General features: G+C 38.5%; 1 protein-coding gene across 4 annotated transcripts in view; it reads left to right on the top strand.

The window, feature by feature from the left end:
• CNKSR2 (connector enhancer of kinase suppressor of Ras 2) overlaps positions 1-13,225 on the top strand; it is a gene marked incomplete at its 3' end in the record, with an annotated part of 223,906 nt that overhangs the window by 59,445 nt on the left and 151,236 nt on the right. For all 4 annotated transcript variants that reach the window (XM_082012335.1, XM_082012334.1, XM_082012333.1 and 1 more), the window contains exon 4: positions 2,980-3,067. In XM_082012335.1, coding sequence (XP_081868461.1) covers positions 2,980-3,067 — 88 coding nt within the window. The remainder of the gene's footprint in view (positions 1-2,979; positions 3,068-13,225) is intronic.

Below are 13,225 nucleotides of genomic sequence, written 5' to 3'. Positions count from 1 at the left end.
TGTCATTGAAGAGGCTTTTTGTCAGTTTGGTGTTTCACACTGTGTCTTTTATGAAATCCAGTCAGTGATCCTACAATGAAGTTTCTGTTGATATTTTGGTTGAAACTGCTGGCATGTTGTCTTGCTGGACTTTGACTTGTTGAAATTGAGGCTTGGGATGTAATATCAAAATACATTTCCTTTAGTAGTAAATATTTAAAGAGGCCCTTACCATTTCCCCAGCTGCTTATGCAGTAGTGGTTGTATAACTGCGTGCAGGCTGCCTCCAGGGAAGCAGTCTGGAACTGGGGAGGGGGAGGAAAGGGAATTGCAATTTTACTGTACTGATTCAATTTGCAGCCATACCCCAGGAGAGGCAGGAACTGATGTGAGGGTGTCGGTTTATAAGCTAGAGACCTACAGAAGAGGCAGCTCAAGGACCCCTTACGTTTTCTGCAGGAGGCAAGTCCATATAACACGGACTTGTCTCCCTGTCTTTCCAAGATGTGAAGCACCTTTCAAAATATTACATATTAGTTATTGATTTTTAGTAGTTTTCTCCCTCCTGCTGGCACCCTTGCTGCCTGCTTCACATGCTGTTTTCAGTAAATCTTCACTGTGTAAACTCCAATGTAACAAATATGAGCAATGTCTCAGTCCCTTTGCCTGTTCTTTAGTGTCAACAAAGTTTATTTGGAGTATTTCTAACGATCTTCACTAAGAGCAATGACAGTAAAAATGTTATTATTTTCCTCATGAACCATGAAACCAAACTAAATTGTAAAAGTATGAGGAAAGATGGTGCCGTATTAGAAGCCAAAGCCTACCATGCGATTTTGTTTAGAGAAATGCTGGAGGCTTTGAAATGTCAAATAGATTCCAGTTGTGTAATTTGAGGACCAAATTGTATTAACATCCATACTTAAAGTAAAATAATACCATTTGCTGGCTTGATTCTATTCATCTTCAATAAAAGTGAGTTCATAAATGAACATGACCTTTTTAAACCAAGGTTTCAGGTAGATTTCAGAATCTCAGCAGTTACAATTTTGAAAGGAAAAATATCAGTGTTTGTACATCGTGGCTAATGTACTTTTAAAAACATAATTATGGTTCATAGCCAAGCAGTTCAGTTACCTTTTATCCCTTAATATGCTCACATGTCTCCTGAACTTCAGTAATAATCTGTGTATGTGTCTGTGGGTAGGCCTGCTGTAGTGTCTACCTACTGTACAGTTGCCATATACTGCATAAAACTTGGACTTTGAATTGTGATTGTACGTCTGTGTCAAATAACTTTTGTAAGGCACCTTCTGGAACTTACCAACACATGCTGCCTACTCTTGCTGTTTTTATGTTTCTTAGACTCTGCCTAGCTTCCAATTTATGTACATTTATTTTAAAAAGAATATACTGCTTTTCTCCCTAAAAATACGGGCAGAAAGTATATGTTGTATGATGTATTACGTCCAATTAAAGCTGTTAGACTTGAGTATGCACCTGAAAGTTCATTCTATCTTATGAACCAACAGGTTTGGGATTTTTTCAGGATTGGGAGCCCTGGAGAAGAAAGAGGGCATTAAAGCAGGTGGTAGGGGGGGGTTCATGGGTTTATTAGTGGACAGTTCCAAATCTGCCTGCACTAAAATTTCAGTAATTCTGCATATGGAAAAGAAGTGTAGAAACCCATTAAGAATCAGTAGAATTATATTTGTAGTTATCACTTGGACATGCTTATAGCAGAGTTCTTTGTACTGGAAACTTGTCTCTAAGCTTAAACGAGGAAGGCATAATAACCAACCAGCATTGTAAAGCTCTTAAAGGTATATATGAATACGTGCACTCTAAGAAGTGATGAAAAAGGGCAGTTGGGGAAGGGACTAGTCACACATCTTAATTTAAAGGCAACCTCATGTATTGTGTAGAGATCTTAGCACATCTCATGATCTATTGTTAGTTTATTCAGACATTACAATCCTTGGGGTTCTTTGCCACCTTTTTTTGTTTTAAATGTTTGAAGAAAGTATATTTGGGAGAAATGCCATCTCTGAGATGCTAATAATGCCCATAAAAACCTCTTTTGCAACACTGATGAAGTCAAAACCTTGCCTCCTCTTGGAGAAAATACCGGTCCTGCCTAGTGTTTGGCTATTTCTTGAATATAGAAAATTTTAAGTTATAAAATTATATAAAGTTGAGTTTGTAGTTTAACATGGACTTGCAGTACAGAAATCAGCTGACTGCCAGCCTCACTAACCAAATACATTTTAGCAGTGCTTCTAGAAAGCAAGTAAGCTTCTAGGTAGGCAAGCATTTTAAACATTCTAACATGAAGTTTTAAGGTATAGAATACATGTAGGTGACATCTCTAAATGCTGGATTACACTTTTCATTTCACTAAGCACTTCTGATTGTAGCACAGTGTGGGAGGACGTTAGGTTGTACCTCCAGTTTAGCCTTTGCAGCAGCTTCTGAGCATTGATGCATCTCTGGCTCTAAATGCTGTTCTCCCCTTTGGGTAAAGATCTTACTTCTTCTGCGTCCCTCCGGTACTTTTACCAGATATTAGATCAGGTCCCAAGAATCCCAGTGAATCAGCCAAATGCTTTTTTGATGTGATTCACATCTGGACACCATTCATATCACAGGTGGAAACAGTGCCTCTGGTTGCCTTTATGAGGGTATTCCCAAACAAATGCAGAAGGCAAGGTGGGCTTTTTCTGGGAGAGTAAAGGCAGTCCAGAAGTAAACTGGAAGGCTGTGAGAAATAATGCTTTTATAAATGGAACTTCTTAAAGAGGAACTTAAAAACTGCAAAGTAAAGGAGAGATGAACATTTTCCATGGATATATATTGTGTATTTTAGAAATTTAGTAGTACATTCTGGGTATTCGGTATGATTTTAGTATCTCTAGAAACGATGTGTATTAAGCGCACCAGTGAAGCAGGTAGATATATGGTAATGCTATTCAACATTTTTTTCTTCTTCTCTTCTTTTAGATCACCTTTTGCTGCTGTCACAGATTACTCAGTAACAAGAAATAATGTCATACAGCTCTGTCTGGAACTAACAACAATAGTACAACAGGTATGAGACCATCTGCTTAGCAATTTATTTCTTCCTAAATTGTAAATGGGCATTACCTTCTTCATACAATTTTGTGGTACTCTGCCTATATCATTATCTAACAAAAAGAGGGGAATACTAGTACTTAGTAAATGCTTTATAAAAATTGTACTTCCTGGTTTTGTAATACTATTTTGGGTTGTGCTGTGTATGTGCCTCTGCATATCTCGGTAGTAGGATTCATCTTGGGTTCTCTAGTCTAATATCATCACTATAAATTTGTGACATCTACTTGATAGTTTGCATATTTAATTTCTTATATTTTGTCTTTACTTATTAATTAACTGTCTGGTTCAAAAGGTCCGTATGTATTGGACTTCAGTCATCTGCTCTTCCATACAGTTCATATCATCTAGACACTTGTTAAGATGACACATGTCCCCATGAGGCTAGAATATTTTGAGTACATTGTTGTACATCTTACCTTCAAGAAATCCAGAAGTAGGTACTGAGAAGCACTTGCTTAACAGGATTCATTTGGGAATGCAATCTATAGAACCTCCCCCACCCTTCTGTGGCTTCTCTGTGTGTGTTTTAGATCTGTCCCTATCTTTGCCTGTTGTTCTGCTGAAACTGAAAAGTCTCTTTTGCTGCAAGCTCAAACTAACGTTGATACCAAATTCTGTAGAAATAACTGAGGAAGTTAAAGAAGTTCTATTCAGTTGAACATCATCATTTACCCTGATGCATGCATTTCTGAGACCGGTCTGCTACTGATGACTGTGAAGGGCTGTGGTACCATCTTACACCTTCAGCTGACCATGCGGTGCAGCAGTGCCCATCATGGGAGGGAAGAGGGTCCAGAAAGGGTTGCCTCTCCTAGTGGTTCAGCAACAGCAGAGGGAAGGGACCACTGATGCCAAGGAGAAGTTTGAGGGAGTGTTTGCTCTTGAGAAGGTGCAGTGGAGAAAAAGGGAGAGGGTGGTCTATGTAGGAGCACTGAGGAGACTTTTTCTATTTTTCAGAAGCATCGCTCCAAACTGAGCAAAGCTAAACTTCTCCTGTGGCCTCTTGGCATGACTTTGTACAATGATGCTCTCCCTTTTATAACAAAAATGCATTTTTCTCTGACCCGTTCATAAATGTGTGCAACACTGATGATTAGTTGGGTTTGCCTGCCACCTGAGTTGGAGAAGAGCAGCATTGCTAGTCCTGTGTGTTCAAGCTTGGGAACAGAAAGTTTCTAACTTTTCTATATTATTACTAACTATATTTTCCCCTCAATTATGTGCGGTGTTTTTTGATGTGAAAATGGAGCATGGGCTGTTCCCTCCTCATGGGCCATACAACAAGGGTGCCTGTTTCCTTGCCAGGCCCAAGGACTGAGGGGTGCCCCACCAGTCCCATCCTTCAGCTGCCCCATGCTCCCCAGTGGGCTTCTCTGTAACCCTGCCTCAGCCTGGGACGGAAGTGCCAGCAGTGGTGGCCTGTGGAAGAAGAGCCCAGGCCTTAATTTTCTTGGCTGCCTTCTGCATGACACATATTTTTTCATCTGTTGTCCTGTGGCTTGATGTGCCCTTATTGAGTTGTGAGAAGGGGTCGGTAGTCTGGGAAAAGGAAGCACCGAGGGCATCCCTTCCCCTTGACCAATCTGCTTATTTTCTACAGAAGTAGCTGTGCATTACTGTCTAGTTTTTTAATTGAGGGGAAGTGACACCTGATCCATTTTCACTGTGTCCACTGTTAGTGACAAAATGGGTAGATTAGCAACTGCTGCAGTATTTCACAGGAATTAGCTCAATATCAGCTCGTTTTCTTACAAATTCCTCCTCATCCATGATACTTCTAATTCGCTCTGGTGTAGGTAAATATTTCTGTATGTATATTTTTCAGTGTGAATGACAACGAATGTTACTATTTAATACCTTTGGAGATCAGCAGTTTTATCTTTGCCAAAACTGACATGATTCCCCAATCAGGAAGCAGTTCAGTACATGAATCCATACTTTGAAGTCAAAAGGAGCATTTATGTGTCTAAATTTAAGCATGCTCTGAAATTGGATTGGGCTGTAGTCAGAAGAATGATAATGAAAAATTCCATTACTAGTCCCAAACACATGTGGTTTGATCTCTACTTAAAACAAATGCATTCCAATGTAGCATTTCAAAATGTCTTTGCTGAGCTTTTCTTTCGTATGATCACTGAACACGCTGAAAATGCTTATTGTGCTTTGTTGAGTATTTCTGTACGGATGTAAATTGAGTGTTTCAGTATCACCTTATCAGGTGTTTTTTCTGCCTCAGAATCCATTTGCTTTTGTATTCTAAGTACTTTATAGTACTTGACTAATTTACAATAATTTACAGTTGATTTAAATTTTTTTTGTTTGTGAAAGACCTACAGAAGGCAATGTTACAGTTGTTCTTACAAAAGTAGCTAACAACAGATTTTTATAAAGCTTAATGGTATATTAAAAAAATATACAGTCTTTACAATTTTTCATACCTTTGGCCTTTTTTTTTTTTTTTTGAGACATTCATGCAATTTAAAAATAGAACTCCAGTATTGACCTTAGTAACTGACCACCGGCAGGATTGAAAACTGGTTGGATTTTTTTTGTGTTAATACAGCCAACTTTCAGATTTATTAATAAAAATTATTCTTTAGTCAAGGTGGAGAGAAAAAAAGCTAAGATTAAGCTGGCTTGCCTGAATTATTTTGCGTATTTTGAGGCTAATTGTAATGTCAGTGTTTCTTCATAGAATTACATGTTGTTGGGTGTCCTGTCCCGTTCCCCCGCTGCCTCCCCGTTATCAGTGCTAAATGGATAATGAAGAAAAAAAAAGTCAGAATTATGGCTTTCTTTTAGAAGTATGAAGTCTAAGAAAATCTATTGAGTGTCTGTGCTTTAACCTTTAAATAACTAGAAAAGTTGGAGTTACAATACCTACTTAATGACAGACTTTGCAATAAAATACAGAATGGCACATACTTTGTTTTAACCATTTCATTTTCTGTGTGATGCACATTGCCCAGGACCCAACTGACAGGCCAGCATGCAGTAGATATTTGCCAACGGAAGCAGGTCCCTCAGAGCACTGCAAGTTGTTATTGTAACCTGCTTTGCATTCGCACTAATCATCTCCTCCTATGCAGCGATTTTATTTTGGCTTAGGGATTTTTTTTCTTCCTGTCCTGGTTTCAGCTGGGATAGAGTTGATTTTTTCCTAGTAGCTGGTATGGTGCTGTGTTTTGGACTTAGGATGAGAATAATGTTGATAACACACTGATGTTTTAGTTGTTGCTGAGCAGTGCTTACACCAAGTCAGGGACTGTTCAGCTTCTCGTACTGCCCTGCCAGCGAGGAGGCTGGAGGGGGGCACAAGAAGCCTGGAGGGGACACAGCCAGGACAGCTGACCCCAACTGGCCAAAGGGATATTCCATGCCATATGACATCATGCTGAACAATAAAACTGGAGGGAGTTGACTGGGGGGGTGTGGCAGCTGCTGCTCAGGAGCCTGCTGAGCACCGGTCAGTGGCTGGTGAGCAATTGCATTGTCCATCACTTGTTGTTAATAATAATAATAATAATAATAATAATAATAATAATAATAATAATAATTTCCCTTCCTTTTTTGCCCTATTAAACTGTCTTTATCTCAACCTACAACTTTTACTCCGCCTCCCCCCTCCCGATTCTCTCCCCATCCCACTCGTGGGGGGGGCAGAGTGAATGAATGGTTGTGTGGTGTTTAGCTGCCTGCTGGGTTAAACCACAACGTTCCCCCTTAGGACTTTAGGATATTGTTCATAGGCACTTCCTGCAGGTTTTCACTCTTAATGCCATCCTCCTTACTGATGGCTTATTTAATTCAGGGCTTGCATTCTTGTTTCATGTTTATAAACAACTCTTCCCTTGCAGCAGAACACTGGAGAGAAAAAAAAAAGTATTTAAATAACAAACAAATCTATGAGACTGTCTTGATTTTTGCTACCATTCCCTTGCACTCTCTGCCTTTCTCTCCTATACCTATCTGCCTCCCCACAGGAACTGGAGGCTGAGCATTATCTGTACTCTCTGTTTACTCTGCAATAAGTAAAAAAGACCTGTTCTTTCTTGATGGTACAAGATAGGTGTTAAAGGGGTATGGGTGTACAGGTTGAGGGGTGTATGTGTGAAATTGTGTTGTGCTTTTTTCCCTTTTGGTTCATTCATTAATTCAGATTTGTGTTGGCAGAATTGTTCCAGTCACAAATGCATATAAAGAAGAACGTGAGTGACTCCTTGTCTTTATGGCGTTCATGAAAGTCTTGTTATTGACTTACTTAGTTGGGGTGTTCAGAGGGTGCCAGGAACTGGTCCATTTAAGTGTGCTTGTATTGTTTGAGGAAGGTAGCAGTAGCTATAATGATAACTGTAAGGAGTAGAAGATTTATTGCTTTCTTAAGCAATCTGTAGGTAACTTTTATTATCATTCTCAATGCTCTTATTCCTCAGGAACACATTAAGGTTTCATTAAAGAAGCTTTCTTCATTAGAATTAAAGCCCTGGAAATCTTGGTACTATCTGAAAAATCTAATTTTATATTGACTTCGTAAGTTATCAGACATTTAAAGAAAAGTTTACTGCTTAGCACCATAGTTCTTATTATTGCTGTTTAGTAGTGGTCATTAGTAGCACTAGTCACATGTTTTTTTACTTTCCTTAATCAGCTTTCACAATGATTTGCTGTGTTTGTTTAGTTTTAAAACCACTGATGTTTATCTCTCAGCTTTAATGTCTTGTGGGGTTTACTGAGCGAAATGTTCCAGCAGAAGCATAGCTGTGGGCCTGTAAATACTCCTTTATAAAAGCTTCACTGCAATTACTTCTCTGCCTAATCACCTTTTTGAAGAGGGACTATGCGGTGGAAGCAATTCTATGTAGCAGGGGTGGAGATGGAGAACAGTCACTTGGCTGACAGGGATCTGGCTTGCACTGTTGTCACAGAACATGCTTCTGACATCATCTGTCTCACAGCAATATTTGGAGGTAAACTCAGGTTTTGGATGACATGGGGTGAGAACCTGAGTGATGCAATTTGGGAGGTGGTGGCCAGATGGAAGATAGCTAGGAAAGACCGAAACAACCATCCACAGACACTCTGGACATATAGGCACCTAGGATATTAAGCTAAAATCCCTAATATAGAACACATACAGAAGTGCCCTGTGCACTGCCTCAGCTGAGTGATTTGGAGCTTTTTCGCCATTTAAAGGTGTTGGAGATTCAAAAACGTAAGTGTCCAAATACTCCATGCCCCGGTGGACTTACTTCCCATGCTAGAGGGGTGATCTTTGGGCTTCTAGCCATTCCTGTCTTTCAGATAAAGATATTGAAAAGGATCACAAATAATTTCCTGAGTAATGCATTATTTTTGTATGACTGCGTTTTTTATAATCAAATGGCTGTAACGTATGTGATGAATGTTTTAAATGTTAAGTCTCACAGAGAAACTGTTTTGCAGTTTAAAGATTAAAAGGCAAATTTAGTTTCTTAGCCCTCTGCCCCAACTCAGAATCCAAATGCAATAATATAAAATGATTCTATTTATTTTGTTAGGACAATATCAAGTACATGAATAGGGAAGAATAATTAATATCCTGAGTACTATTATTACAAAGTATTTCTCATGTGATCTTTTCTATCACAATTCTTCACTTTTGTTTTTAAGTCCTAGATATTAAGGACTTTAAGGACTTGCTAAATATAGCTTACAATTTCTGAATTTTAGGTCATACTAAGTAACTAATTACCTCAGGTATCTTTACAGTAGTTTAGTGATGTGAACGTTTGATTGGTTCCTCATTAAAACTGCTTTGTGCTTCCAGATTGTTGGGATTTTCAAAGCAACATGTGTTTGATGGAAACAGTTATATATTAAATTTTAAAGTTTTTAATTTACATTTTCACCATTATTCCTTCCACCCTGACTTTGTTATCAAATGCTTGCAGGAAAATCTTTGTTAGCCTACCATGGTAATAATCCCCTCCCTACCCCCTTTTTTAAATAAAAATATTTCATGGTGAGGAGGCCACATTCTTGGAATTTAAAATATATGTATGCATAGTATACTGCTTATACAAAGTGCCCCATTTCTGGTAAGTGTACAAGTAGGAGGGTAAGTGTACAAGAGGGTAGCTGAATAGATGTGGTGAAAAGTTAAAAACAGAACCAAAAGGCCCCCTTGGAAACAATACCCCGGCAGTGTCTGCCTATAGTACATGGAATACAAATGGTATTCATATGAGACCATTACAACTAATTGCAAGTAACACTGGCAGCAATGTAGACTCACCTTGTATCCTTCAAGTGTTGCTCTTATGCAGGATTATCTGCTGCATACGGTTCAAAGCAGTGCTCAGAAGTAGTGGTGTTTCAGGATACATATTATGCAGTTGTTCATATTTAGAAGTCAATGTAAAAGGTAAAATAGAGTTTAAAGGATTGTTGGAAATACGAAGCTGGTTTATGTTTAGAAGAAGCTATGTCAAACTAGTTTCTATTCATGCTCTTTAACGATGTTTTTTTTTCATAGTAGAGTAGCTTATTTCTCTGTAGCACATTTTATGGAAAATTTCAGATGTAATTTAATGTAATGTAAAAAGTGCCTAAGGTGCTTAACATCGGTGCTTTTTTTCTGATTCTGGTAGTTTATTTCTGCTATTTTATTATACTTTTTTTTTCCCCTCTTGAAATGGCTTACTTGTGGATATATTGTTGTCTTTTGATTTAAGTTTTGGAGTCCTTTTTGAAATGGGATTAGGCATGGAATAGCTCAAAGGTTAAAACATCAATAATAATCTATAGGGATATGAACCACTACTAGAAATAATTTGATGTCTCATTAGTTGTCATTGAGATGTATACTTTAAAGAGGGGGTTTTTTTCCCCTAAACTTGTGTAGTCTGTGATGTGGTATTTTCAAAGTAGCTTATGAAGCCACTGCACGGTTTAATAAAAACGTACCCTGTAAAGTCCTGTGAATTTTTAGCTCTGTTTTCTTTTCCATTCTTAGAGAAAGCAATTTCTTTTCCTCGTAGATGGAAGAAGAAAAAAAAAAAACAACCCCAAAACTCAAAAAGATTGCTGAGTACATAAGACTTAGCTTAGTGACCAGAAAGCAAAAATGGGTTGGTGTTGGTTGGCTTGGGGTTTTTTTGTGTGGTTGTTTTTCTTCCAGACTAATGATTGACAGCCTCTGAACATGGGGGAAAATGAAACACAAAGCAGAATAATTTGTGGAAAAAAAGAGTAGTCTTTTTGATGGGACATATGCTAGCAAACCAATGCAGCTGTTAATTTTTTCCAAGAAAAGGAGCCTGAGTGGGTCAAGGTGATAGTGAAAGAGTCAGGGACTGTTGAGTTAATTCATGCACTCATGGGAGCGCTTGCAGAAAGTAGCAGAAAGTTGATGGAAATTGAGATAAAGTATAGACAGAGGGGAAGAATGTGTTTTAGTAATCTCATATGTTTCCTTTAAATAAAACCTTTTTTTCTTAGACTGATTGTTGCGAGCATTGTGTCAGTGCATGTTGAGTGGCATCACAGTTTCCATCTGAATAGAGGCAGAAAGAGGATATGCCATGCTTTCTGTAAAATTCTTTATAAATGCTAAATTTAGTCATTAATGATGATGGATTAAGGTTATGTTGGTCATATCGGTAGAAGTGAAGACTGAGACTCCATTTCTTTTACTTTAGAAACTGATTTCTCTTTCCAGAGACAGTACAGTCTCTGTAACCAGGTGCAGTGAAGCAAAATTTCGCTTCAGTATAGTGAATTACAGAAACTATGTGTTGCTAGGTAGCTAGTAGAAGCCTTGAGCATGAAAAAGTGTAGGGTCAATCTTTATTTCAGGAGCATAATGTGAGGTATGTGTGTGTTTGCTTTAATCCATTAAAAATACATCAAGAATTTCAGATGATTCAATATGAAACATTGAAGTCATAGCTGAGCCTGAAATGTTATGTACCTAAACATTATTACTTTTTCTCAAATTCGATTAATTTTATTTCCTCTGTTGGCAGAGTAACCACCTAGGCGCTATATGAAACATGAAATATTTTGCTGCAATTGTGTTTTATAAACCAGAATTCTTTTTCAGACAGTACTAGAGGAAAAGCAGAAGTGAAAAATTAAGAAGTTACTTACCTCTAAATGGTCTTGGAAGTGACACTGAAAACTTAAGAACTGCACAACACATCATGCTACAAACTCTTTTACATGTCAGTAATAAAAGGCTTAGTTCTGAATGCATGACACATCTTTCTGAATTAGAGGTGTGGAAGAAAGGGTTTGGACTTTGTTTTTTCTCCTTCAGATGGAACATTTTTGCCTCATTTCCAACCTCTCGTCTGTTGATAGCTTCAGTGGATTTTATTTTTACCTGCTGAGAATGTCACTGCGTAGAGAAGTCTAAGAGCTGAAATTCAATTTAGACCACATAAACACTTAGATTCTAGCAGGATATATGAGCAAATATCAATGTGATTTTAGGCAGTGCTAAAATACTTGCTATGGTTTCTGACCTGATGGTATGCCAGTTCATTTTAGAAATGGTGTAGCAGGAAGAAGTGTTACTCTCGATATGCAAATTAAGAACTAATATGTGACCAGATCCCAAAGGAAAGCAAAATGATGCCTTTTACAGAAAGGAGGGTAGAAATAACTGGAAATGGAAAATGACTTCAGAAAGATGGAAGAAAAGAGCTTAGTGTACACATTGCGTCTCTCTCTAATCCAGTGAGCAATTTTTCCCTGCAGTTGCTTGATCTGTGCGTGATTTATGTCAGTTGTGTTAAATTTTTACGTGAAGTATTCTGTTACTATGGTGACAGGGACCACTCCACGCAGATTGTTTAAATAAAATTAAGGCAATTCTTTGTACTCAGTAAGCTGGGTAATTGCTATTGGTTTGTACACAAGAGTTACGAACTTAGAGAACTGCAGGTTCATTAAATATTCAGGGAAAGGCTCTAGACTTTTAGAAACATTTGTGTAAGTTGCATAGGAAATGTCCTTTTATGTAGTGTTTATTTAATAGCTTGCCTTATATTTTTCACAATAGAGTTTTTTTTTTTCTTCTTCCTTTAGTGTCTTAAATGGCGTGTGCTCAACATTTTGTTTTCTCCCATCTCTTTCGGTTCTTACGCATGTTTCTGATGAAGGAGGACGAAGTGGGTTGTTACAGATACAGATGAACTCTGGCTTCAGTGTGGAGGGACAGGGAATAATAATAGAGTGAGGATGCCACAGAACCAGTGGCAAGAAACTGCAGTGATTGAATAATTGCAGTGTAAGTGGGAAAGCAAGCAAATATTTCTGAACGGCAGTGGGAATAAAATCGACAGGATTTGTGTGGGAAGCAAAAAGGAGTTAAAAATGGCACCCAGGTTGTGAGCTTGTGGGACATAAGGTGGTGGAGTTGTTGACAGAGATAGGGAAAGAAGGGGTGAGCAGGGAGAGCTTGGGGAGAAACGCGATTTCAGCTTTTCAAGCACACTGCGTTAGGGCTGGTGGCAAATATCCAGAAGGAGATTCTGAACTGCGAATGTGAACAGAAGGGATGAGAGATCTGTGACTCATCCACACAGAGATGATAATTAAAGCAGCATGATTTTAGGAGGCTGCTGAGCAATAGGGAAGAGGTTGCAGGAAAGGGGAGAGTTGAGGATAGAGCTCCCTAGGACTGTGGCAGTTGGAAGGAGAAGGAACAGCCATGACTGGAGACTCTTGCAGTAGCTCAGTGTGAAGAAAGTCAGGGAAAGCACATACTTTGTGATGTCTGCTTAGAAATACAGTATAGGTTTTTAACAATGGCTGTGTAATTTTAAAAATTCATTTTGTATGGCAGCAGCCAAGGATTACCTATGCAAGCACTGAGTTGTTGCATAGCTTAAGAAGAGCTTGCTATTGCATTTTAGGTAGTGAGACAGGAAGAATGTGTTTCTTCTTCCTCTCTCTCTGCTCCAAATGTTTGTAATTGTTCGTGTCCCCAGGGCCCATACCCTCTCTATCCAAAGTCCTGCTAGACCTCTTAAAATCTAAGATGTGGTAAAGCATCTCAGGAAACCTCTGCCTGTGTCCTGCTCTTTAATTTTTTTGCCTGTTGCCAGAGGGGAACGTTACCTGC

This window comes from Phaethon aethereus, assembly GCF_964289735.1.
Source record: "Phaethon aethereus genome assembly, chromosome: 1".
NCBI lineage: Eukaryota > Metazoa > Chordata > Aves > Phaethontiformes > Phaethontidae > Phaethon > Phaethon aethereus.
The sequence above is the reverse complement of the archived record's forward strand: the minus strand, read 5'-3'. Positions and strand labels throughout refer to the sequence as shown.